General features: G+C 42.6%; 2 protein-coding genes across 9 annotated transcripts in view; one reads left to right on the top strand and one right to left on the bottom strand.

Annotated features, from left to right (window-relative positions):
• ARIH1 (ariadne RBR E3 ubiquitin protein ligase 1) overlaps positions 1 to 2,991 on the bottom strand; it is a 178,946-nt gene extending 175,955 nt beyond the window's left edge. Inside the window, exons 1-2 of the mRNA XM_073801227.1 lie at positions 2,439 to 2,991; positions 488 to 558 (exon numbers count right to left, since the gene is read on the bottom strand). Coding sequence (XP_073657328.1) covers position 488 — 1 coding nt within the window. The 5' untranslated portion in view covers positions 489 to 558; positions 2,439 to 2,991. The remainder of the gene's footprint in view (positions 1 to 487; positions 559 to 2,438) is intronic.
• Positions 2,992 to 3,106: 115 nt separating this feature from the next.
• The window catches only part of HEXA (hexosaminidase subunit alpha), a 38,658-nt gene continuing 15,872 nt past the window's right edge, over positions 3,107 to 25,892 (top strand). For 2 of the 8 annotated variants that reach the window (XR_012330206.1, XM_073801223.1), the window contains exon 1: positions 3,107 to 3,399. Coding sequence is in view for 6 of the 8 variants with exons in the window: in XM_073801223.1 (XP_073657324.1) it covers positions 3,147 to 3,399 (253 nt within the window). In the remaining 2 variants the exon portion in view is untranslated. Of the gene's footprint in view, positions 3,400 to 8,233; positions 8,377 to 15,407; positions 15,605 to 25,892 lie in introns of all 8 variants that reach the window. The other 6 variants (XR_004525238.2, XM_073801220.1, XM_073801222.1 and 3 more) reach the window with 5 other exon arrangements.

Here is a 25,892-nt window from a genome sequence, read left to right as displayed (position 1 = left end):
TCCTCATCTGTAAAATGTAGATGATACTCAATTTCACACAGTTGTTGTGAGAGATAAAGAAGATAACATGTATCTAGTACACAGTACCTTGATCAATAATTTCCTCCTTTCCTTACTTCATTACCCAGCTTCAACTTACTTTTTCTAAAATTATTTTTATCCATATTTCTCTTTATGCACTATTGGTTCTAGTAAAACAGAATTGCTCACATCCCTGGTATCACACCAGATTCTTCAGAGATCTCTGCCTAGGTTCGTTTGCCATTTCATTCTATTCATTCAAAAATATCCATTAAATGACTATGAGGTGCCAGGTGCTGTTCCAGACCCTGGGGATCTTAAAGTGAACAAGTTAGATGGAGTTTTCTTTCTAGACTGCAGTCCTTCTCCATGGATTGCTCTTTCCCCTACACAATGAAATTCTGTCTTTCAAAATTTAATACAAATGCTTCCTCATTCATTCAACAAATACTTGCTGAACACTTACTATGTGCAGATTCTTGACTCAGGCAGTAAGGATACAACTGTGGAAAAGATGCCACTCATTCAGCATGTCGTCTGTGGAGAACATGGACAAGTAAAGAGGCTGCAATGAGGGTGCCATAAAGAAACATCCTAGAGGAGATGTCTAAGTGCTTCCCAGAGTTTCTCACATCAGAGCACACACAGGTGTTTGTTCTTGGCTGGAGATGACTGACCAGGATGTCTAGCTACCCCAGGCTCTGCCTGGCCACCCCAAGGATTGAGGGGAGGCGGTGGTTACTGTCTCAACACACTGGTACTCCATTCACAACATACTTGTTGGTCTGGTCTAGGCTAACACCTGAAGGATAAGTAGATGCTAAATAGGAGAAGAGATATTCCGGGCCTTTCACTTATTTAGTGAATCTACTAAATACTTATTATATAAATACTTTATTATATAAATACTTTATTATATAAATACTTTCTACTTATTTAGTGAACCTACTATGTGCCAGACACTGTGCCCAGGGCTAGGAATACAACAGTGAACACAGAACCTGCCCTTAAGGAACTTTTACTTAAGGGATACAGACAAATGGACAGGCAATTACAATATTGAGGTAAGTGCTCTGATGGAGATAAGCTCAGAGGGCTATGGGATCTTACCCAGGTGTGAGAAGTCAGAGATTTACAGAGTGGTAAAATTTAACTTTAGACCTTCAAGTAAGTGGTGGGAGTGGGAGGTGGGCAAGGCATTCCAAGGAGAAGGGAATATGGTAGAAGTGAGATAATCACGGCACATTTTCACCTTGCTATCCCCCCAAACCGTATGCCCAATATGCCATCTTCATCCACACCTCTATGCTTTGCCCATGCTCCCCTTCCCTGCCAACGCATGTTCTGGAAGCCAGCTCAAGTCACTTCCTCTTTGAAAGACTTCCCCAGGCAAAATTAGTCATTCCCTCCTCTCTCCTACACTGATGACTCTACTTTATGAACCAAAAATCTGGACACATTGTCTGACAGTGAATTCTTTTTCTGATATGTAATTTTATTAGATGCTATAGATAACGGAAATTAAATCATGTTTTATTCATTTAACAAGTTGTCTTTAGTAAACAGAAAAACAGAGAAAACCACCAGATATTATATACTATATATTATCTGTGTCATTATTTTTGTTATTCATCTACTGTCAAAATTGATGGCAATGTTGTGTATATACGAATCTAAACAGTTTATCATGTTAAATAACTGTTCATTTTAATTTTTGCTACTATTTCTATGCTAGGCTCTGAACATTTACTTGTATTATGATGATTTTTTTTAACTTTTAATGGTTGTTCATTACTTTTCTGATTGTCTGACATACTGTCAGAGAGAGGATAACTGGAATAATATGTTTGGAATATTCTCTCAACAATAATCTCTAAGTATTTTCATTAGTAATTTTTACAGTCTCCTTATTTGGGTCCAGTTCCTTCATTTTGTGACTCTTCTATGTAAATTACTTCTCTCCTGGTACTGTGCTCTGATAATATAGTGGTGAGCAAGGAAGACAGGGTCCCTGACTCAGTAAGTAACTGTGTTCTCACTGATCAGCCCTCAAGCCTCTCGTGTATTAACCCCTCTGCTTCTGAGCAGATCCACTATTTTCTGGATCTACAGCTCTCTTCCTTTCCCACTGCTATAGTTCAAGGTCTTATTATCTTCCACCTCCAATTTAAAAAAAAAAAAAGCTCTGCCTAACTGGTTTCTTATCCATCCGACTATTCAACATGAGATTTCTAAAATGCAAATCTTTGGGCTGATTTTCAATTGCCCACAAAATTAAGTCCTGACTCTCGGACTTCTACGTAAACCCCTGCGGAACTTCTCTCTGGGTATAAGACCTGTCTTATCTCTGGGTATTGTCGAACTTGCACCCAAAGTTCAAGCAATGTCTTACTGCTTGCAGTAAGTACAGGACCTACCTGTTCGCGGAGTTTTGTCTGCGAGGAGAGGATCTGGGGGCGGTTACTAGGAGATTATCAACCATTAAAGGAAGAGCCTACACTAGAGGCTGGAAATGGGACGCCTCAAGCTTGCTGTGAAAGTACACATTTTTTCCCCAGTCGTAAGTAGATCCCATTTTTGTGATCTTATAATGCCCTCTCTAGCTGAGCCATTCTCACTACCTAATTCCAGACCCTTTCTGACCCACAGCATCAAAAGGAGCTGTGCTTTTAAGCCTCCATTTTTTTGTTTCTTAAGTTCCCTGGGCCTGGGACGTCCTTTACCTCCCAGCAGGCCTCGCGAGCCCTTATTCCGTGTTCACGATTCGGGAAACTTTCCTTTCTCGTTCGCCCACTCAGCCTCCCCACGTGGGGCTTCTACCCTCTGGTGCGCTTAAAGTTCTGTGACCGCAGGCCTGACACCTACGGTGGTGCATTTAGCTACTGCTCCACCAGGCCCGTGAACCGCCTGCACCTGAACCATCACCGATGCCCCGCACCATCCACTGCACGCCACAGGAGCTCCCGGCTCACGCCGGGACTGCAGGGACGGGTAATCCGTCTTCCGGGGTCGCCGATGAAGAGCTGCCTCCGGTCACGTGACGCGACTGTTATCACGCGGGGGCGGCTCACCTGACCAGGGTGTCACGTGGCCCGGCCCTCTGGGAGAGAGGAGACCGGCGGGCTATGGCAGGCTCCGCGCTCTGGTTTTCGCTGCTGCTGGCGGCAGCGTTCGCGGGGCGGGCGACGGCCCTGTGGCCATGGCCCCAGTACATCCAAACCTCCGAGCAGAGCTACACCATCTTCCCGCACACCTTCCAATTCCAGTACCACGTCAGTTCGGCCGCGCAGGTAGGCTGCTCCGTCCTCGACGAGGCCTTCCAACGCTACCGTGACCTGCTCTTCGGTTCCGTGTCCTTCCACTTTCCCCAACCCATGGGTGAGTCGGACCTGTCCCGTCTCGTTCCCGGGCTCCGAGAGGGCCTTCCTTGGGACAACTCCCCCAAACCTCCTGAAACGCCATTCCTTTGGCTTTTGACCAACCCTCTAGTCTATCCCAGTCCTCTAGCCTCCACTTCCACCTGCCCTTTTTCCCCAGCTGTCCTGTCAGCCTCCCCAAGGATTAGTCCCCCACCTCCATTCACTGAGCTGACTTCTGCGGCCAGGGCTTATCCGGAATCCTGTCCTCGGGCTATGTATTTTCACCAAAAATCTCTGCTTTAGGACTGCAGTTCATTCAGGATAGCAAATTACTGAAAATACGGTGCCAGTAGACATCTGACCATGTTCAAGTGTCGAGGGTCCTAGTGAGGCTGTGACCAGGGCTGGGGAGAGGAGACCAGAGCTGACACTCAAAATTGGTTAAGACAAGACAAGAGAGATAAGCAAAATTACATAAAAGTATCTGACACATAACATATTAGGTAAATGTTTAAACTGTGAGAAAAATCATAGAACGCTTGCATGAGGAAATGCGTTTTGATCAGCCACTGAAAGTGAGGTGGTGTATGTACAGAAATTGGCCAGGACGGAAAGGACGGTATTCGAGGGAGGAAGGCAGGCTTAGGCAGAAGCACAAAGGGTTATGATTGAGCTCAAAGTTCTTGGCTGGTGTGTGTCATGAGGGTGGGGGGGGCTCGGGAGGGGTGAGGTTGGGGCGAGTGTGGGATTGAAATGAAGAGTCGGGAGTGCTTTGGATATGGGTTTCATCTGAAATAGCAGGGGCCGGTAGTTTTCTTTAAGGCAGCTGCTGAAAATTGTGTTTGAGGATGGTTATTTCACAGCGAATAGAAGAGTAGACTCATGAATAGAGTCAGCAATGCAAAGAAATAAAATTCTAGCTTATGGGCTTAACATTTAGAATTTTCTCGAAACTCTCCTGGAATCTAGTTCTCTGGTTATGAGGTATAGGTGTTTATGGAGGGAAGCCATATTTATGGTTGAGCCGTATGGTAGTGTCATTTTTTCTGGCATTTTAAGTATGCTTAAATTACTTTCAAAAGTTGTCATATGAGGGACTTCCCTGGTGGTGCAGTGGTTAAGAATCCACCTGCCAATGCAGGGGATATGGGTTCGAGCCCTGGTCCAGGGAGATCCCACATGCTGTGGAGCAACTAAGCCCGTGCACCACAACTACTGAGCCTGTGCTCTAGAGCCCACGAGCCACAGCTACTGAGCCCGTGTGCCACAACTGCTGAAGCCCGCATGCCTAGAGCCTGTGCTCCGCAAAAAGAGAATCCACCACAACGAGAAGCCCGCCCATCACAACGAAGATTAGCCCACACTCACCACAACTAGAGAAAGGCCACACACAGCAATGAAGACCCAATGCAGCCAAGAAATATAATTAATTTTTAAAAAGATGTTTAAAAAGTGTTGTCATTTGATATGTAGAATTAAAAGTATTTAATCAAAAAAATGGCACTTAGAGTGTGACAGATGATTTAGGTAAAGAAATAGCATCAAAGGTAGTTCTTCACTGGTAAGATGCATTAGGCCAAGGAGGATAAAAGGTATGCTCTTGTGTCCATGGTCGATCACATACTTCTCTGAATCTTTCATGACAAGTAATAGAATGCTTCACATAAAACTGGCACTCAGAATATGTTTATTTTGGTATAGAAAAGTTAGGGACTGACTTAAATCTGTCACCTAATTGGTGGTTTGGTATCTGCCTATTCCAGTGCTGGGCACTCAGTGGTTACAGGAAAAATATATGACCCAGTCCCAAGCTTTGCAGTCCAACTGGGGAATATGAAGCAAAAGGATACAGTGTGTTTAAATTGCTTAACAGACACAGGGAACTATATTCACTATCCCGTAATAAACCATAATGGAAAAGAATATGAAAAAGAATATATGTATCGATACATATGTATAACTGAATCACTTTGCTATACACCAGAAACCAACACAACATTGTAAATCAAATATACTTTAAAATAAAAGGCTTAAAAGGTAATTAGAATGTTTACTAGTATTATATAAATTAGGATAATTCCTATACTTCTAAAAATTAAGTCTTTACCTGCATTGCTATAGGACTAGAGTTGAATCAAGAAAAGAGAAATAGGGAGGTTATGTGACAATGGTGTGCTGTAAATTCCCTAATGAAACAGATTTAGAGACAGACAAGAAACTAAATAAAATGTTCATTTCAATTTATTACCTCCCTGTAAATGAATTTGCTCTGTTAGTTGAGGGGTCTTATCCAATGACAGAATGAAAGGTGTTTTGGGTGAACATTACCAAAGATAGACAAGTAACTTCTTTCTCTGATGTTCCTCCTATGGAGTCTTCTCTTTGGAATACAGGTTCCTGGAGAGGCTTTCAAATGACTTGAGCCATAATCCTATTTCTGCAAAAAGAAGGAAAATCTGTGGAGGAAAACAACATCAACAAAGCCCAGACTGTAGTATATTTCCCTATGGGGTTGATTTTAGTAAAGAAAACAACATATGCAAGTTAAAACTTAGCTAAATCTTCTCCTCCAGATAACTTCCTTCCTTGTAGGCTTTGGGCCAGTGTCTTTCTTCTTCTTTTTTTTTTTAATATTTGAATTTTATTTTATTTATTTTTTATACAGCAGGTTCTTATGAGTTATCCATTTTATACACATTAGTGTATACATGTCAATCCCAGTCTCCCAATTCATCACACCCCCACCCCAACCCCACGCCGCTTTCCCCACTTGGTGTCCATACGTTTGTTCTCTACATCTGTGTCTCTATTTCTGCCCTGCAAACCGGTTCATCTGTACCATTTTTCTAGGTTCCACATATATGCATTCATATACGATATTTGTTTTTCTGACTTACTTCACTCTCTATGACAGTCTCGAGATCCATCCACATATCTACAAATGACCCAATTTTGTTCCTTTTTATGGCTGAGTAATATTGCGCTGTATATATGTACCACATTATCTTTATCCATTTGTCTGTCGATGGGCATTTAGGTTGTTTCCATGACCTGGCTATTGTAAATAGTGCTGCAGTGAACATTGGGGTGCATGTGTCTTTTTGAATTATAGTTTTCTCTGGGTATATGCCCAGTAGTGGGATTGCTAGGTCATATGGTAATTCTAGTTTTAGTTTTTTAAGGAACCTCCATACTGTTCTCCATAGTGGCTGTATCAATTTACATTCCCACCAACAGTGCAAGAGGGTTCCCTTTTCTCCACACCCTCTCCAGCATTTGTTGTTTGTAGATTTTCTGATGATGTCCATTCTGACTGGTGTGAGGTAATACCTCATTGTAGTTTTGATTTGCATTTCTCTAATAATTAGTGATGTTGAGCAGCTTTTCATGTGCTTCTTGGCCATCTGTATGTCTTTGGAGAAATGTCTATTTAGGTCTTCTGCCCACTTTTGGATTGGGTTGTTTGTTTTTTTAATATTAAGCTGCATGAGCTGTTTATGTATTTTGGGGATTAATCCTTTGTCCGTTGATTCGTTTGCAAATATTTTCTCCCATTCTGAGGGTTGTCTTTTTGTCTTGTTTGTAGTTTGCTTTGCAAAAGCTATTAAGTTTCATTAGGTCCCCTCTGTTTATTTTTGTTTTTATTTCCATTTCTCTAGGAGGTGGGTCAAAAAGGATCTTGCTGTGATTTATGTCAAAGAGTGTTCTTCCTGTGTTTTCCTCTAGGAGTTTTATAGTGTCTGGTCTTACATTTAGGTCTCTAATCCATTTTGAGGTTTTTTTTGTGCATGGTGTTAGGGAGTGTTCTAATTTCATTCTTTTTTTTTTTTTTTTTTTACGGTATGCGGGCCTCTCGTTGTTGTGACCTCTCCCGTTGCGGAGCACAGGCTCCAGATGCGCAGGCCCAGCGGCCATGGCTCATGGGCCCAGCTGCTGCGCGGCATATGGGATCTTCCTGGACCGGGACACGAACCCGTGTCCCCTGCATCGGCAGGCAGACTCTCAACCACTGCGCCACCAGGGAAGCCCTAATTTCATTCTTTTACATGTAGCTGTCCAGTTTTCCCACCATCACTTATTGAAGAGACTGTCTTTTCTCCATTGTATATCTTTGCCTCCTTTGTCATAGATTAGTTGACCATAGGTGTGTGGGTTTACCTCTGGGCTTTCTATCTTGTTCCAGTGATCTATATTTCTCTTTTTGTGCCAGTACCATATTGTCTTGATTACTGTAGCTTTGTAGTATAGTGTGAAGTCAGGGAGTCTGAGTCCTCCAGCTCCGTTTTTTTCCCTCAAGACTGCTTTGGCTATTTGGGGTCTTTGGTGTCTCCATACAAATTTTAAGATTTTTTGTTCTAGTTCTGTAAAAAATGCCATTGGTAATTTGATAGGGATTGCATTGAATCTGTAGGTTGCTTTGGGTAGAATAGTCATTTTCACAATGTTGATTTTTCCAATCCAAGAACATGGTATATCTCTCCATTTGTTTGTGTCATCTTTGATTTCTTTCATCAGTGTCTTATAGTTTTCTGAGTACAGGTCTTTTACCTCCTTAGGTAGGTTTATTCCTAGGTATTTTATTCTTTTTGTTGCAGTGGTGAATGGGATTATTACCTTAATTTCTCTTTCTGATATTTCATTGTTAGTGTATAGGAATGCAAGAGGTTTCTGTGCATTTATTTTGTATCCTGCAACTTTACCAAATTCATTGATAAGCTCTAGTAGTTTTCTGGTGGCATCTTTAGGATTCTCTATGTATAGTATCATGTCATCTGCACACAGTGACAGTTTTACTTCTTCTTTTCCAATTTGTATTCTTTTATTTCTTTTTCTTCTCTGATTGCCATGGCTAGGACTTCCAAAACTATGTTGAACATAGTGGCGAGAGCGGACATCCTTGTCTTGTTCCTGATCTTTGAGGAAATGCTTTCAGTTTTTCACCATTGAGAATGATGTTTGCTGTGGGTGTGTCGTATACGGCCTTCATTATGTTGAGGTAGGTTGCTTCTCTGCCCACTTTCCGCAAAGTTTTTATCATAAATGGGTGTTGAATTTTGTCAAAAGCTTTTTCTGCATCTATTGAGATGATCATATGGTTTTTATTCTTCAATTTGTTAATATGGTGTATCACATTGATTGATTTGCCTATACTGAAGAATCCTTGCATCCCTGGGATAAATCCCATTTGATCATGGTGTATGATCCTTTTAATGTGTTGTTGGATTCTGTTTGCTAATATTTTGTTGAGGATTTCTACATCTATATTCATCAGTGATATTGGTCTGTAATTTTCTTTTTTTGTAGTATCTTTGTCTGGTTTTGGTATCAGGGTGATGGTGGCCTCAAAGAATGAGTTTGGGAGTGTTCCTTCCTCTACAATTTTTGGGAAGACTTTGAGAAGGATGGGTGTTAGCTCTTCTGTAGATGTTTGATAGAATTCACCTGTGAAGCCACCTTGTTCTGGACTTTTCTTTGTTGGAAGATTTTTAATCACAGTTTCAATTTCATTACTTGTAATTGGTCTGTTCATATTTTCTGTTTCTTCCTGGTTCAGTCTTGAAAGGTTATACCTTTCTACAAATTTGTCCATTTCTTCCAGGTTGTCCATTTTTATTAGCATAGAGTGGCTTGTAGTAGTTCCTTAAGATGCTTTGTGTTTCTACGGTGTCCGTTGTAATTTCTCCTTTTTCTTTTTTTTTTTTTTTTTGCGGTATGCGGGCCTCTTCACTGTTGCAGCCTCTCCCGTTGCGGAGCACAGGCTCTGGATGCGCAGGCTCAGCGGCAATGGCTCACGGGCCCAGCCGCTCTGTGGCATGTGAGATCTTCCCGGACCGGGGCATGAACCCGTGTCCCCTGCATAGGCAGGTGGACTCTCAACCACTGCGCCACCAGGGAAGCCCCTCTCCATTTTCATTTTTAATTTTATTGATTTGAGTCCTCTCCCTCTTGATGAATCTGGCTAATGGTTTATCAATTTTGTTTATCTTCTCAAAGAACCAGCTTGTAGTTTTATTGATCTTTGCTATTGTTTTCTTTGTTTCTATTTCATTTATTTCTGCTCTGATCTTTATGATTTCTTTCCTTCTGCTAACTTTGGGTTTTGTTTGTTTTTCTTTCTCTAGTTCCTTTAGGTGTCAGGTTAGATTGTTTATTTGAGATTTTTCTCGTTTCTTGAGGTAGGCTTGTATAGCTATAAACTTCCCTCTTAGAACTGCTTTTGCTGCATCCCATAGGTTTTGGATCATTGTGTTTTCATTGTCATTTGTCTCTAGGTATTTTTTGATTTCCTCTTTGATTTCTTCAGTGATCTCTTGGTTATTTAGTAACGTATTATTTAGCCTCCATGTGTTTGTGTTTTTTAAGTTTTTTTCCCTGTAACTGATTTCTAATCTCATAGCGTTGTGGTCAGAAAAGATGCTTGAAATGATTTCAGTTCTTAAATTTACTGAGGCTTGATTTCTGACCCAAGATGTGATCTATCCTGGAGAATGTTCCATGTGCACTTGAGAAGAAAGTGTAATCTGCTGTTTTTGGATGGAATGTCCTATAAATATCAATTAAATCTATCTGGTCTATTGTGTCATTTAAAGATTGTGTTTCCTTATTAATTTTGTTTGGATGATCTGTCCGTTGGTGTAAGTGAGCTGTTAAAGTCCCCCACTATTATCATGTTACTGTCAATTTCCTCTTTTATAGCTGTTAGCAGTTGCCTTATGTATTGAGGTGCTCCTTGTTGGGTGCATATATATTTATGATTGTTATATCTTCTTCTCAGATTGATCCCTTGATCATTACTTAGTGTCCTTCCTTTTCTCTTGTAACATTCTTTATTTTAAAGTCTATTTTATCTGATATGAGTATTGCTACTCCAGCTTTCTTTTTTTTTCTAATTTATTTATTTTTAATTTTTGGCTGCATTGGGTCTTTGTTGTTGTGCACAGGCTTTTCTCTGGTTTCAGCAAGCAGGGGCTACTCTTCGTTGTGGTGTACGGGCTTCTCATTGTGGTGGCTTCTCTTGTTGTGGAGTACGGGCTCTAGGCGCACGGGCTTCAGTAGTTGTGGCATGCAGGCTCAGTAGCTGTTTCTCGCGGGCTGTAGAGCGCAGGCTCAGTAGTTGTGGAGCACGGGCTTAGTTGCTCCGTGGCATGTGGGATCTTCCTGGGCCAGGGCTCGAACCCATGTCCCTATCATTGGCAGGCAGATTCTTAACCACTGTGCCACCAGGAAAACCCCTCCAGCTTTCTTTTGATTTCCATTTGCATGGAGTATCTTTTTCCATCCCCTCACTTTCAGTCTGTATGTATCCCTAGGTCTGAAGTAGGTCTCTTGTAGACAGCGTATATATGGGTCTTGTTTTTGTATCCATTCAGCGAGCCTGTGTCTTTTGGTTGGAGCATTTAATCCATTCACGTTTAAGGTAATTATCGATATGTATGTTTCTATGACCATTTTCTTAATTGTTTTGGGTTTGTTTTTGTAGGTCCTTTTCTTCTCTTGTGTTTCCCACTTAGAGAAGTCCCTGTAGCATTTGTTGTAGAGCTGGTTTGGTGGTGCTGAATTCCCTTAGCTTTTGCTTGTCTGTAAAGTCTTTGATTTCTCCATCGAATCTGAATGAGATCCTTGCTGGGTAGTGTAATCTTGGTTGTAGGTTCTTCCCTTCCATCACTTTAGATATATTGTGCCACTCCCTTCTGGCTTGTAGAGTTTCTGCTGAGAAATCACCTGTTAACCTTATGGGAGTTCCTCTGTATGTTATTTGTCGTTTTTCCCTTGTTGCTTTTGATAATTGTTCTTTGTCTTTAATTTTTGTCACTTTGATTACTATGTGTTTTGGCATGTTTCTCCTTTGGTTTATCCTGCCTGGGACTGTCTGCGCTTCCTGGACTTGGGTGGCTATTTCCTTTCCCATGTTAGGGGAGTTTTCAACTATAATCTCTTCAAATAATTTCTTGGGTCATTTCTCTCTCTCTTCACCTTCTGGGACCCCTATAATGTGAATGTTGTTGTGTATAATGTTGTCCCAGAGGTCTCTTGGGCTGTCTTCTTTTTTTTTTTTTTTTTTTTTTTGCGGTACGTGGGCCTCTCACTGTTGTGACCTCTCCTGTTGCGGAGCACAGGTTCCGGACGCGCAGGCTCAGCGGCCATGGCTCACTGGCTCAGCCGCTCCGCGGCATGTGGGATCTTCCCGGACCGGTGCACGAACCCGTGTCCCCTGCATCGGCAGGCGGACTCTCAACCACTGCGCCACCAGGGAAGCCCTGTCTTCATTTTTTTTTCATTCTTTTTTCTTTATTCTGTTCCATGGCAGTGAATTCCACCATTCTGTCTTCCAGGTCACTTATCCATTCTTCTGCCTCACTTATTCTGCTATTGATTCCTTCTAGTGTATTTTTCATTTTAGTTATTGTATTGCTTATCTCTGTTTGTTTGTTCTTTAATTCTTCTAGGTCTTTATTAAACATTTGTTACATCTTCTTGATTTTGCCTCCATTCTTTTTCCGAGTTCCTGGATCATCTTCACTATCATTATTCTGAATTCTTTTTCTGGAAGGTTGCCTATCTGCACTGCATTTAGTTGTTTTCTGGGGTTTTATCTTGTTCCTTCATCTGGTATAAAAGTTCTCTGCCTTTTCATTTTGTCTATCTTTCTGTGAATGTGGTTTTCCTTCCACAGGCAGCAGAATTGTAGTTCTTCTTGCTTCTGCTGTCTGCCCTCTGGTGGATGAGGCTATCCAAGAGGCTTGTGCAAGCTTCCTGATGGGAGGGACTGGTGGTGGGTAGAGCTGGGTGTTGCTCTTGTGGGCAGAGCTCAGTAAAACTTTAATCTGCTTGTCTGCTGATGGGTGGGGCTGGGTTTCCTCCCTGTTGGTTCTTTGGCCTGAGGCAGCCCAACATTGGAGCCTGCCCAGCTCTTTGGTGGGGCTAATGGCAGACTCTGGGAGGGCTCACACCAAGGAGTACTTCCCAGAACTTCTGCTGCCAGTGTCCTTGTCCCCATGGTGATCCACAGCCACCCTCCCGCCTCTGCAGGAGACCCTCCAACACTAGCAAGTAGGTCTGGTTCAGTCTCCTATGGGGTCACTGCTCCTTCCCTTGGGTCCTGATGTGCACACTGCTTTGTGTGTGCCCTCCAAGAGTGGAGTCTCTGTTTCCCCCAGTCCTGTTGAAGTCCTGCAGTCAAGTCCCACTAGCCTTCAAAGTCTGATTCTCTAGGAATTCCTCCTCCGGTTGCCAGACCCCCAGGTTGGGCAGGCTGACATGGGACCCAGAACCTTCACTACAGTGGGTGGACTTCTGTGGTATAAGTGTTCTCCAGTTTGTGAGTCATCCACCCAGCAGTTACAGGATTTGATTTTATTGTGATTGTGCCCCCCTACCATCTCATTGTGGCTTCTCCTTTGTCTTTGGATGTGGGGTATCTTTTTTGGTGAGTTCCAGTGTCTTCCTGTTGATGATTGTTCAGCAGTTAGTTGTGATTCTGGTGCTCTCGCTAGAGGGAGTGAGTGCACGTCCTTCTACTCTGCTATCTTGAACGAATCTCTCCTCCAGTGTCTGTTTTTTTTTTAAATTTTATTTATTTTTTGGCTGTGTTGGGTCTTCGTTGCTGCACATGGGCTTTCTGTAGTTGCTGTGAGCAGGGGCTACTCTTTGTTGCAGTGCGTGGGCTTCTCATTGCAGTGGCTTCTCTTTTTGCGGAGCATGGGCTGTAGGCGCGCGGGCTTCAGTAGTTGTGGTGCATGGGCCTAGTTGCTCCACAGCATGTGGTATCTTCCCGGACCAGGGCCCAAACCTGTGTCCTCTGCATTGGCAGGCGGATTCTTAACCACTGTGCCACCAGGGAAGTCCCATGGGCCAGTGTCTTTTCTTTTTTTTTTTTTCTTTTTGGCCGCATGGGGTCTTCATTGTGGCGTGCGGGCTTTCTCTAGTTGCAGCAAGCGGGGGCTACTCTTCATTGTGGTGTGCGGGCTTCTCATTGCGGTGGCTTCTCTTGTTGCAGAGCACGGGCTGTAGGCCCATGGGGTTCAGTAGCTGTGGCACATGGGCTCAGTAGTTGTGGCTCACGGGCTCTAGAGCGCAGGCTCAGTAGTTGTGGCGCCCGGGCTTAGTTGCTCTGTGGCATGTGGGATCTTCCCGGACCAGGGCTCGAAGCCGTGTCCTCTGCATTGGCAGGCGGATTCTTAACCACTGCACCACCAGAGAAGTCCCATGGGCCAGTGTCTTTCTTAATTCAGCACAGCTTCTGGTTTTGATCTGATCCTGGAATTCAGTGAAGTTCATACTTAACATTTTCTAAAAACCAAGTCTAGTGTTGAGGTTCAACTCCATTCTGAGTTTTCCTCCAAGGGTTAGCTGTAGTCATTAATTGTAAATGATTTGTGGAAGTGTTTAGTATTTGCTACCTGTTTTGTAATTGACAGGTGTTTCTGCCAACTGGAGGGTGTGTGTTGCATGTTTTTAAACCTGTTAAATGGAATTATTTTAGATATTTGAATAAGCCTAGTTCTCTGTTTTGATTATTAAGCCACATCATGTTTGCAAATCAAAGACCTGATTATTTGGGATTGCACCCAACTAATGTTGCCCCAGATACTTTTTGGGGTGCTTGATGGAGTTGATAAAGCCCAGGTAAAGTGACTAAATCTGATTATGTCATATGACTGCATTCTTCTTTGCTTTTCCTGAAACTAGTTGATTGAATCCATAGTCCTTAATGGTTATTATAAAGTTCCAATCCTGTTCTGATGTTCACACACACATCCATATGAGTTACTTAGGATGCCATTGTCCCTGAACAAAATAATTCCCACCACCCTTCCCCAGCCCTTTTATTCTAGAATGGAAGGAAGATTATTGTATGAGTATCTGTATCCTTCTGCAGCCATTATCAATATTTGATTTGCTCATCCTCAGATATTAAGTGACCAAGTTAATAAGTGGCATAACTCATTATAATTTGAATCTCCTAAAATACCTCCTTTGGCCATTCCTTCTATACTGACGCCCGGAACATAGTAGATACTTAATTATTTGTTGGATATATTAAAATTAACTTAAAAGGGCTGCTTTGTATAGAAGTTTGTAAAAATGCGTCATGGTTTTTGTTTATTTCTAAGATCATCAAAAAGGAGATGATTTGCAGGTTTCATTTAGAATTGATTGTCTTTCCTTTCAAGTTTCAAATTTGGAATATTAGCATGTGACTCCACGGAAAGGAGGATCACACTATGCTGTGGTCCTAACTCAAGCTGCCCTTAACCCATCACAGAATTGGAGATGCATTGGAAATTCGTCTAGAGAGTGTAGGAAGAAAACCGATAAGGGGCAGCCCGGCTGGGGAGAAGAGTAATGCTGATTAGTTTTCTCCGCTCTAATTGGACTAGTGGCTGTGTACACTTTAACCTTTCCCATGACAAGGACAAGGCATAGTCCTGCAGAAGCCTTACATATATTGTCTTAAAAGCAAAGAGGAAGAATACAATGCAGGAAGAGAGTTTTGTAGTAGAATTATTTTTCTTGTGAAGGGGTATGCGGAGGATGGAGGGATACGTAAAGAGGAAAAATACAGTGATTTGGGAAGAACAGGTTGCAGGAGCACCGTTTTTAGTGAGGGGCAAAATAATTGTGTTCCATTTTGAATTCCTAGGCCTAGATTAGCTAGGCCTGCAGTCCTCAATCAGCCTCTCTTCTCACCGCTGAACCCAAGAAGCTCAGCTTGGTCAAGATGTGTGTGGGTAGTCTGGGCCTGGTTTATGAAAAATTCCAGTCTTATTTCCTTGAGCTATCGTTGCTTCCCCCTCACCCTGCTTGAAGACCTATCTCAGTAGAGGACTCAGGGTCTGAAACATGATTTATTCAGGAGTCAGCCAGAGAATGTTTATTAATCACTTCTTTAACTATGTGCCCTTGGCAAATCGCCTAACTTGCAAGCACCTACTGCTGCTTTTTTTTTTTTTTAACGTGCCTACATTCCAAGCATTTCTGAGGATAACAAGGAGATAATGATGAGTGTTTTTACAAACTTTGCAGGAGGATACACAGCAGAAGGAAGAACTTGGTGATTTTAAAAATGAAACAAAATACAAATAAAACGTCTAAGCCACAGAGCTGCCCTTCCTCCCATCTCCTTCCACTCCACTTCCTCACCTCCACACAGAAGAGTGAAGCAGGGCAGCTTTTTCCAGTTGATACCTTCTTTTTTCATTTGTTTTTGTTTTTAACAGCAGGTGTGGTATTTTTTTTTTCTCCTTATAGCTACTCAGTCTTTCTGGGGCATGTTGTCGATTTCTTAGCCTGTTGAAGGCATAAACCTCAGTCCTTTTCCTAATGATTTGTCAACTGAAATAAAAATGCACAACGTGAGAGCTGTGAGTTTCCGTTTTATTTGGGGACTTACTGAGGACTGAAGCCCAGGAGACAGCCTCTCTAATAGCTCTGAGGAACTGCTCCAAAGAGGTAGCCGGGGAGGTCAGCAAGCATATATGTGATTTTGGAGAAAGGGGTACATGCAGTCAAGCACACATCTCGGTAGAAGGTTGCTGTTGGTCACGAGGAACAGATATCTTAATGATTTTAGTGCTTTTCTAAGTATGGAAAGATGCCAGAAATTGGATTTATAAAATTTTCTCCTGAAAATATCTAACTATCTGAAGCCATGTTCTGCCAGTTTTCCCAGAGCCCAGAGTGCCTCATTCCTGATCTCTGCTCTGAACTCCTGTCAGGGTGTGTTGAAGGTCAGCAACTGCATTGGCTAATCACCCAGTTCTTGTAGAGCTGGATGGTGAGTGACATTCTTCAGGTAACAATTATACGAAGGAAAGGAGTTTTGCTGCCCAACCAATACTTCTTTTAGAAATGAAAGAGGTTACTCTTATGTTTCTGCATTTTCCAAAATTTCTTCTGCTGGCCCTAGAAACAAGTGACAAGATTAGAGTCAATGTGCATCACCAAGAGGTGTAACCAATCGGATGAGAAGCTTTCTCCCACCTTTGTGGGGCCACTGAACACAAGGTCAGCCGTATAATTGTTACCTAAAGAATGTCACTCGCCATCCAGCTCTATGCTTTTCTTCTCTATCCCTGGTTGTAGTGAATAAGACCTTTTACTGGGTCAGGAACTTCTCTCTTTTATTTCCCCTGCATCCCTTTTAAGCTGCTGTTATTGCTTAAGCTCTCTGGCCATGCACTCAACCCTGATCTCTAGCCAGCAGTGGGGTGCTATCACTGTGTCCACATCTTGAGGTTGGCTGCAGCTTGGGTCTGGTGTGGAGCTCTCTCCTCTGGAAGTGTATGCTCAGATGGCAGGGTGCTTGTCAGCTCGGGTGTCAATAAGTAGCCTCCCTTTCTTTTGTGAAGCTTTGGGTTGGGAGCAAGGGAGATGGCTCACCAGGTACACTGTGTCCTGGATGAAAAGTTTAACTGCTGTCCTATTAAACCTTGTCCTGGTAGTAAGTAGTAACTAGGAACCCACATTTGTGGCTTTGGTCTTTTGACTAGGGCCACAATCCTAGTATGAGGAAGATTCAGAGTTCCAAGCCCATGTCCCTTTTATATGTTGGAGTGTCAGCCTGTTTGCCATACAGGGTGGCATCACACAGTAGTGGAGCCCTCAGGCTTCTGTAAGAAGCTCATGAAAAGCCCTCAGGGAAGCTGCTCTTACGGTGTGGTTATCCCACAAGGCACCCTGCCCCTGGGCTCCTCCAGCCAAGTGGCAAACATGACTTTTTAAGAAAAGGGAAGTAGGACTTCCCTGGTGGCGCAGTGGTTAAGAATCTGCCTGCCAAAGCAGGGGACACAGGTTCGAGCCCTGGTCCGGGAAGATCCCACATGCCATGGAGCAACTAAGCCCATGCGCCACAACTACCGAGCCTGTGCTCTAGAGCCCGCAAGCCACAACTACTGAGCCCACGCGCCTAGAGCCCATGCTCCGCAACAAGAGAAGCCACCGCAATGAGAAGCCCGCACACTGCAACAAAGACTGGCCCCCGCTCGCCGCAACTAGAGAAAGCCCGTGCGCAGCAACGAACACCCAACACAGCCAAAAAATAAATAAATTTTTAAAAATAAAAAGAAAAGGGAAGTAGAAAATGGGAGGAAACTAGCATTTATTATCTGGCACTTGCTGTATGTTATGCCATCTAATCTTCATAACAGCTCTGTGAGATTGGTGTTATACTCATCTTTCAGAACTGAGACTCAAAGAGGTTAAGTAACATGTCCAGGGTTACACAGCTAGTAGTGGTGGAGCAGAAATTCCAGTCTGGTCTCTTTGTCTACCAAGATTTTGCTCTTTTCACTGTGCAATTTTAGGGCAGTCTACTCATAAATACTTTTACCAAGCATTATACCAATTAGCCATTTGGAAAACTACTGGCCTCTGGTAGGATTAAGCCCTGATCAGTAACTTCTGACATCTAACTGCTTTAATCATTAGCACTCAAATCCTAAATACTTTGATCCCTGGCCCATTGTTTTCAGATTCCAGTAGTATTTCTAGCTGGCTTCCTCCCTTCCATTCATCCTTAGTACAAGCAGTTTTTATTAAGCAACAATAATTTGTCAGTAGCACTGGTTCAAGGAATATTAATGAGCTGCCCCTGTCCTTAAAGAATTTATAGTCTCATACCAGAAAGCTACAGTAATCAAAACAGTATGGTACTGGTACAAAAACAAACACATATTTCAAGGGAACAGGATAGAGAGCCCAGAAATAAACAGGCGCACTTATGGTCAATTAATCTATGACAAAGGAGGCAAGAATATACAATGGAGAAAAGACAGTCTTTTCAAAAAGTGGTGCTGGGAAAACTGGACAGCTCCATGTAAAAGAACGAAATTACAGCATTCTCTAACACCATACACAAAAATAAACTCAGAAAGGAATTAAAGACCTAAATGTAAGACTGGATACTATTGAATGGGAGAAAATATTTGCAAATGATAATGACCGATAAGGGATTAATACCCAACATACGTAAACAGCTCATACAACTCAACATCAAAAAACAACCCAATAAAAAAATGGGCAGAGGAAATGAATAGACATTTTTCCAAAGAGGAAATGCAGATAGCCAACAGACACATGAAAAGATGCTCAATATTGCTAGTCATCAGGGAAATGCAAATCAAAACCATAATGAAGTATTACCTCACACCTGTCAGGATGGCTGTCATCAAAAAGAACACAAATAACAAATGTTGGCAAGGATGTGGAGAAAAGGGAACGCTTCTACACTGTTGGTGGGAATGTAAATTGGTGCAGCCACTGTGAAAAACAGTGTGGAGGTTTCTCAAAAATTTCTATTTCTCTAAAAATAGAGCTACCATATGACCCAGCATGTTCCACTCCTGGGTATACATCTGAAAAAAACCAAAAACACTAATTAGAAAAGATACATGCAACCCAGTGTTCATAGCGGCATCATTTGCAATTGCCAAGATATGAAAGCAACCTAAGTGTCCATCAACAGATGAATGGCTAAAGAAGATGGTGTGTGGGTGTGTGTGTGTGTGTGTGTGCACACACAGTGGAATACTACTCAGCCATACAAAATGAAATTTTGTGATTTGTAGCAACATAGATGGACTTGGAGGGCATTATGCTAAGTGAAGTAAGTCAGACAGAGAAAGACAAGTACTGTATGATATCACTTATATGCAGAATCTAAAAAATACAGTGAACAGTGAATACAACAAAAAAGAAGCAGACTCAGATATAGAGAACAAACTAGTGGTTAGCAGTGGGGAAGGGGGAGGGGCAGAATAGGGTTTGGGGAGTGGGAGGTACAAACTATTGGGTATAAGATAGGCTCAAGGGTGTATTGTACAACACAGGGAATGTAGCCAGGTTACATTATTATTTTGTAATAACCTTAAATGGAAAGTAACCTTTAAAAGTATAAAATATTTTTAATTAATTAATTTTTTTTTTTTTTTGTGGTACGCGGGCCTCTCACTGTTGTGGCCTCTCCCGTTGCAGAGCATAGGCTCCAGATGCGCAGGCTCAGCGGCCATGGCTCACGTGCCCAGCTGCTCCGCGGCATGTGGGATCTTCCCGGACCGGGGCACAAACCCGTGCCCCCTGCATTGGCAGGCGGACTCTCAACCACTGTGCCACCAGGGAAGCCCTAAATTAATTTTTTAAAAGACTTAAAAGAATTTACAATCTCTGGAAGTGGAAACACAGACATATGGTAAAGTGTGATTTTTGCTGCTAACTGAGGTACAGGTGCTTTGGGAACACCTGACGTGTGTGTGTACAGGGGGTACATTTTGAGAAGACTTCCAGTAAGAGCTGTCTAATGAGATCTGAAAGGAGTTAATGGAGGTGGAGTTATTAATCCACACAGAAAGAAATGCATGTAGGAAAGGCCTTTAGGAAGAAGCTTCCGTGACATATTCAAGAAACTCAAGGTCAGTGTGGTCAGTGTGAAGCACGCACTGAACTTGAGGGATCAGCAAGTTCTGAAGCTAGTGAGGTGGTAGATGCAAGGTCATGAAATGGCCTGGTGAGCCCTGATGAGAACATGAACTTTATCCTAAGGTCAAGGAAGGCCAATAAAAGCCATTAAGCAGGATAAGTGATGTGACTAAACTCTGGCTGCATTGGGGATTGGTGGGGAATGGGACTAGAGGCAGGAAACCCAGTTAAAAGGCTCTTATAGTGGTCTAGATAAGAGATAAGAGTGGCTGAAGTGGGTTGACGGCTGTACGGACAAAGAAAGCTAGAAGGATTGAAGAAAAACTTAGCAAGTGGATGTCCATTGACAGATAAATGGATAAAGAAGATGTGGTATATATACACAATGGAATATTACTCAGGCACAAAAAAGAATGAAATAATGCCATTTGCAGCAACCTGGATGGACCTAGAGATTATCATACTAAGTGAAGTAAATCAGACAGAGAAAGACAAATATCATATATGATATCATTATATGTGGAATCTTAAGAAATGATACAAATGAACTTATTTATAAGACAGAAACAGACTCACAGACATAGAAAACAAACTTATGGTTACCAAAGGGGAAAGGTGGGGGGAGGGATAAATTAGGAGGTTGGGATTAACATATACACACTACTATATATAAAATTGATAATCAACATGGACCTGCCGTATAGCACAGGGAACTCTATTCGATACTCTGTAATAACCTATAAAGGAAAAGAATCTGAAAAAGAATAGATACATATACATGTATAACTGAATCATTTTGTTGTACACCTGAAACTAACACAACATTGTAAATCAACTATACTCCAATATAAAATAAAAAAAAATTTAAAAAGAAAAAAAATTCAGGAAGTGGAATGCTTGAAGGTGGGGGTTATGATGGAGAGGGGGTGTGAGCATGGCTCCAGATTTGTGATTTAGTAATTTGAATGTGTTCAGCTGCCATTCACAAGGATAGGGAAAACAGTAGGAGAGCAAGGGAAGGAGGGAAGGAGTGAAAAGAGAGAGAGACAGAGAGATTGATTAAGAGCTTTAGAGGTGGATGGGAATGATTAAAAGTCAGTTTGATTTTGGACCTGTTGAGTGTGAGGTGTCTGTTTTCTAGCAGACAGTTAGCTGTATGGTACTGAAGCTTGAGAGAATGAGTTGGGACATTTCCCAGTCCAAAAGTCACCTAGGATAATACTAGCCTCCGGATGGAGAGAAAGACTGGAAACCAGAATCCAAAGTCTTGGGTAAATAAAGAAGTGACAGGAAGTTGCAGAGTGTCGTGACAAGGAGAGGCTCAAGATTTTACAGCTGAACGTCATGAGCCACAGAAGAGAGGTGGTGGTTGTTGTTGCTGCCCTTGATTGTAGAGGGTGGATGGCCTGGAAGCAGCCCCATAGCTCAACCCCAGAATGTGAGAGGAGCTGCCGCTCAGAGCAAGTGGTAGGGGCAGCAGTATCCTGGGGAGAGCCAGGCTTCCGTTAAGGAGGAAGTAGAAAGGGCTGTGGGTGTTGGTAATTGAATAACCATGGAGTAAGGCTCCAGAGGGTTGGCAGGGATGGATGATGTGTAGTACAGGTGGCTTGGTGGGGAAGAGGAAACAACCCTTAGAGAGATGGGAGTGTCGGCCCAGAAATGAGCAGAGGTGTTTATGTCCTGGGCAGAGTGACAAAGGATGATAGCAGTATGACACAGTAGACTTCCATGACTATGAAACCATGCCAAGGAAACAAGTTCCAGAGGCAAGCAGAAGTTCATGTGTGTATGTGTATGTACATGTATATATATACGTGAGAATTTACTATATGACAAAGGAAGCATTTCCAATCAAAAGTGAAAAGATGTATTAGTCAATAAATATGTAGGGATGACTGGTTATCCATTTGGAAAATTTTTAAATCTTTACCTCATGTCAAGCACAGAAGTAAATTCCAGGTGTATTAAAGATCTAAGGATATGCCGTAAAACTATTAGAAGGAATCAAAGGAATGATTCACGTAGTCCCAGGGTAGAGGAGGCCTTCCTAAGCAAGCCGATAAAGGAGACCATAAAGGAGAAGACTAACAGATTTGACTACATACAGATTAAAGCAAAAGAACCCATAGGTTAAAGACAAAATGAGGCACATATTTGCAACCTTAAAAGACAAGGTTAAAATCTAGAAACAGCTCTGCAAATCAATAAAAGAAAATTATCTTTAAAAAAAGTGCAAAGGGGCTTCCCTGGTGGTGCAGTGGTTGAGAGTCCGCCTGCTGAGGCAGGGGACACGGGTTCGTGCCCCGGTCCTGGAAGATCCCACATGCCGCGGAGTGGCTGGGCCCGTGAGCCATGGCCGCTGAGCCTGCGCGTCCGGAGCCTGTGCTCCGCAACGGGAGAGGCCACAACAGTGAGAGGCCCGCGTACTGCAAAAAAAAAAAAAAAAGTGCAAAGACAAATGAACTTATCTACAAAACAGAAACAGACTCATAGACATAGAGAACAGATCTGTGGTTGCCAATTGGGGTGGGTGGATGGACTGGGAGTTTGGGATTAGTAGATGCAAACTATTACATATGTTTGGATATTACATATGGAATGGATAAACAAGGTTCTACTGTATAGCACAGGGAACTATATCCAATCTCTTGGGATAAACCATAATGGGAAAGAATGTAAAAAAAAGAATGTACATATATATATGTGTATAACTGAGTCATTTTGATGTACAGCAGAAATTAGCACATTGTAAATCAACTGTACTTCAATTAAAAAAATGTTTCTGTTGGAAAAAAAAAGTACAAAGAATATGACCAGTAAAGACAAAGCAATGCTCAAATTCAATCATTATTAAAGAAATACAAATTAAAACAATGCTGTATTTCTTTATCAATCAGGCTGGCACAGATGAAAAAGAAGTGACGTAGTCTAGTTTTGGAAGGACGAAAAGATGGGCCCATATATTTTGGCTCAGATAAACTAGTACAGTAATTTGGAAGAGTAATTGGCAGCATCAAAACTAAAAACTTTAATATTTTTGGCCTAGAATTTCCATCTCTAGGAATTTTCCTACCAAAATCTCTCACAACTGCTTTAACAAAGAATATATATGTGAATATTTACTAGAGCATTGTTTATAATATTGAAAACTTAGAAGCATTCCCAAATGTCCACAAAGAGGAAAGAAGTTAGGATTTTCACCTTTTTTTAAAAAATAAATTTATTTATTTATTTATTTTTATTTTTGGCTGTATTGGGTCTTCGTTGCTGTGCATGGGCTTTCTCTAGTTGCGGTGAGTGGGGGCTACTCTTCGTTGCGGTGCGCGGGCTTCTCATTGTCGTAGCTTCTCTAGCTGCGGAGCACGGGCTCTAGGCACGCGGGCTTCAGTAGTTGTGGCACGTGAGCTCAGTAGCTGTGGCTCAAAGGCTCTAGAGCGCAGGCTCAGTAGTTGTGGCACATGAGCTCAGTAGCTGTGGCTTGAAGGCTCTAGAGCGCAGGCTCAGTAGTTGTGGCACACAGGCTTAGTTGCTCCACAGCATGTGGCATCTTCCGGGACCAGGGCTCGAACCTGTGTTCCCTGCATTGGCAGGCAGATTCTTCCCCATGAGGGAAGCCCCCCAGATTAAGTTTTAAAAGTAAAGGAAAAGAGAAAACTTTTAACTACAACTTTTACAAAAGAAGACAGAAAGGAGAATATTCAGGATTCACCTATGGGCTAGATGGATTGTATCAATATTTCTGAGTAGGTATTAGTAGTCTCTGGTGGGTGAAGAATCTTAGGACTTGTGGGAAGAGGCACCACGGTCCAGACTGAATCCAGCAGCACTATGGAGGGGCTCCAGGCTCAGGGCAGTTGGATTCTCAGACTCCCACTCTACAGGGAGAAGTCTGACAGGGGTGGTCTTGCCTCTTCCCTAGACACACCAATGCTCTTGTGTATCAGCTGCTTCCCAGGCTTGGAATACCTTTTCCCCTCTTGGTAGCTGGCAGACACCAACTCAGGGTTCAAGGTCCTGCTCGTAGGTCCCCTTCCAAGGTTAAGTCTCCCTCTCTGCCTCCGGAAAGAGGCAGCTATAATATCTACTGTAGCCTTTATCACACTGTTTTGTAATTGTTGTTTATATTCGTCTCTCCCACTAGACTGTGAGCTCCTCAAGGGCAGGGACCAGGGCTTGTTTTTCCTTTTAACTGCCCCAGCACCTAGAACAGGTCCTGATGCACAGTAAGTGCTCCATGTATCGTTGGAATGAGTGGGAAATGAATGATTCCAAGGGCTCTCATTAGGCCAAGTACAGGGCGAGGAAGCCTAGAGGCCACGCATATGAAGCTGGGAGTGGCGGGGAGGGGGAGGGGGAGGGGTGGGGGCAAAGTAGGCGTGGAGAACCAGCGTTGGCCCCAGTGAGGAGAGTGCCAGGACTACGGGGCAGGATAGACCTGAAAGAGTGGGATGTGCCAAAGGCTGGGTTGACTTCCCTAGTTTCCACTCCAGAAGCCAAACCACATGCCACTTTATAACCAAAGTGAGTGGTGTTTTCTTTATGCTGCTGAGATTCTGTGAATTAAACACACTGATATGGTGGAAATGTTTTGATTCACAGAGGAGCAGGGTGGGTCGAGGGACAGGCTATTATGCACTGAGGTAAAGACGTGGCTTCTGGGTACCCTGTTGCAGGAATGAGTTCTCCCTTCCAGAGAAGTAGAAAGACCTGAATCTTCGGATTTGTGGACCTAGGAGTCTTCAGAGCAGTGTCTGAAAAGGCTCTTTCTGGATGTCTGAGTGTCTTTTTACTATTCCCCACCCCAGTCCCAGAACTTCAGAAATACTAGGTTTGGGTGTATAAAAGTAATCTCTACATTAACTGTTTGCCATTTATACCTGATTATCGTATAGCACAATCATTATGATATGCAGCATTAAATATGCATTTAAAAGTTCTAGCGTCATTCATTTTTTTTCCAGCAAACATTTATTGAATGACTACCGTGTGTCAGGCACTGGGAATACAAAGACACTGAGATTGGTCCCTGCTGTTGAGGAAATCACAGCCTTGGGGAGGAGACAGACAAATAAACAGCCTATATTAAGATATCTTTTATGAAAAATGTATGTATATGTTGCTTCATGATCACATAGGAAGGTCTCTTAGGAAAGGGTGGGGGACTGATAGAAAGTTTTAGAAAAGGAAAAGCAGAGCTGTTTCTTAATCAGGTGAGATGTGGAGGCAATGAAAAGTTTGTTTCAATTGGAGGAAGCAATACATGCAGAGAAAAAGAGGGAGAAAATGTGGCATTTTCAGAGTTCTGTAAAGAGTTCATCGTGCTCCTGTGAGAGTTCCCCCACAGGAGCAGAGAAAGATGAGGGTCGAGTTCGTATAATCATCCAGCAGATTCTGCACTTTATCCTGAGAGCTGTGGGGAACCATTGTAGGCTTTTGAGCAGAGATTTTCATATTAAAAGATCACAAAGGATAAGAGATGGAAATGAGATATATATGGAGGCAGGGAGAGCAACTGGGAGATTTTTTTACAGTCCAGGTGAAAATTCACAAGAGGCTAAATTAAGGCATTGACCCAATGTGGGTGGGAAGATGGTGGTGACGTCAAGAGCCAGGAAGGATTCTGTAGTTATAACACTTAGTTGGGTCTTTCTTTTTAACTGCTGTAATCTCAGTGCTTAGCACAGGGTTTGGCACATAGACAGTCAATAAGTATGAGTGAATAAACCTGCGCTCTACTCAGAAGGATGGGAGAAGGAAGAGGTTTCTGGTCTGGGTAAATCAGTAGATGGTGCTGTTATCAAACTGAGAGAGAAGGTCAGCCAGGAAGAGGAATGAAGAGTTAGTTCAATTCCGTATTTAAGATTTGAAGTGCTTTTGAGACATTTGAGTGGAGGTACTGTATGACTCTAGAGCTCCAGAAGAGCTGGCATGGAAAGGTAGATCTGAGAATCATCAGTCTACCATGGGAGTGGATGGCATTGTCCGGAGAGCGTATAAAGTGAGGAGAAAAAGAGAAGTCTGGAACCCTGGGGATACCAGCACGTAGGGGTGGGTGAAGGAAAAGGAGAATGAGGAAGCATGTTCAAGGAGTTAGAA

This window comes from Tursiops truncatus, chromosome 2 (assembly GCF_011762595.2).
Source record: "Tursiops truncatus isolate mTurTru1 chromosome 2, mTurTru1.mat.Y, whole genome shotgun sequence".
NCBI lineage: Eukaryota > Metazoa > Chordata > Mammalia > Artiodactyla > Delphinidae > Tursiops > Tursiops truncatus.
Note: the sequence above shows the minus strand (reverse complement) of the source record. Positions and strands in the feature narration are given on the sequence as shown.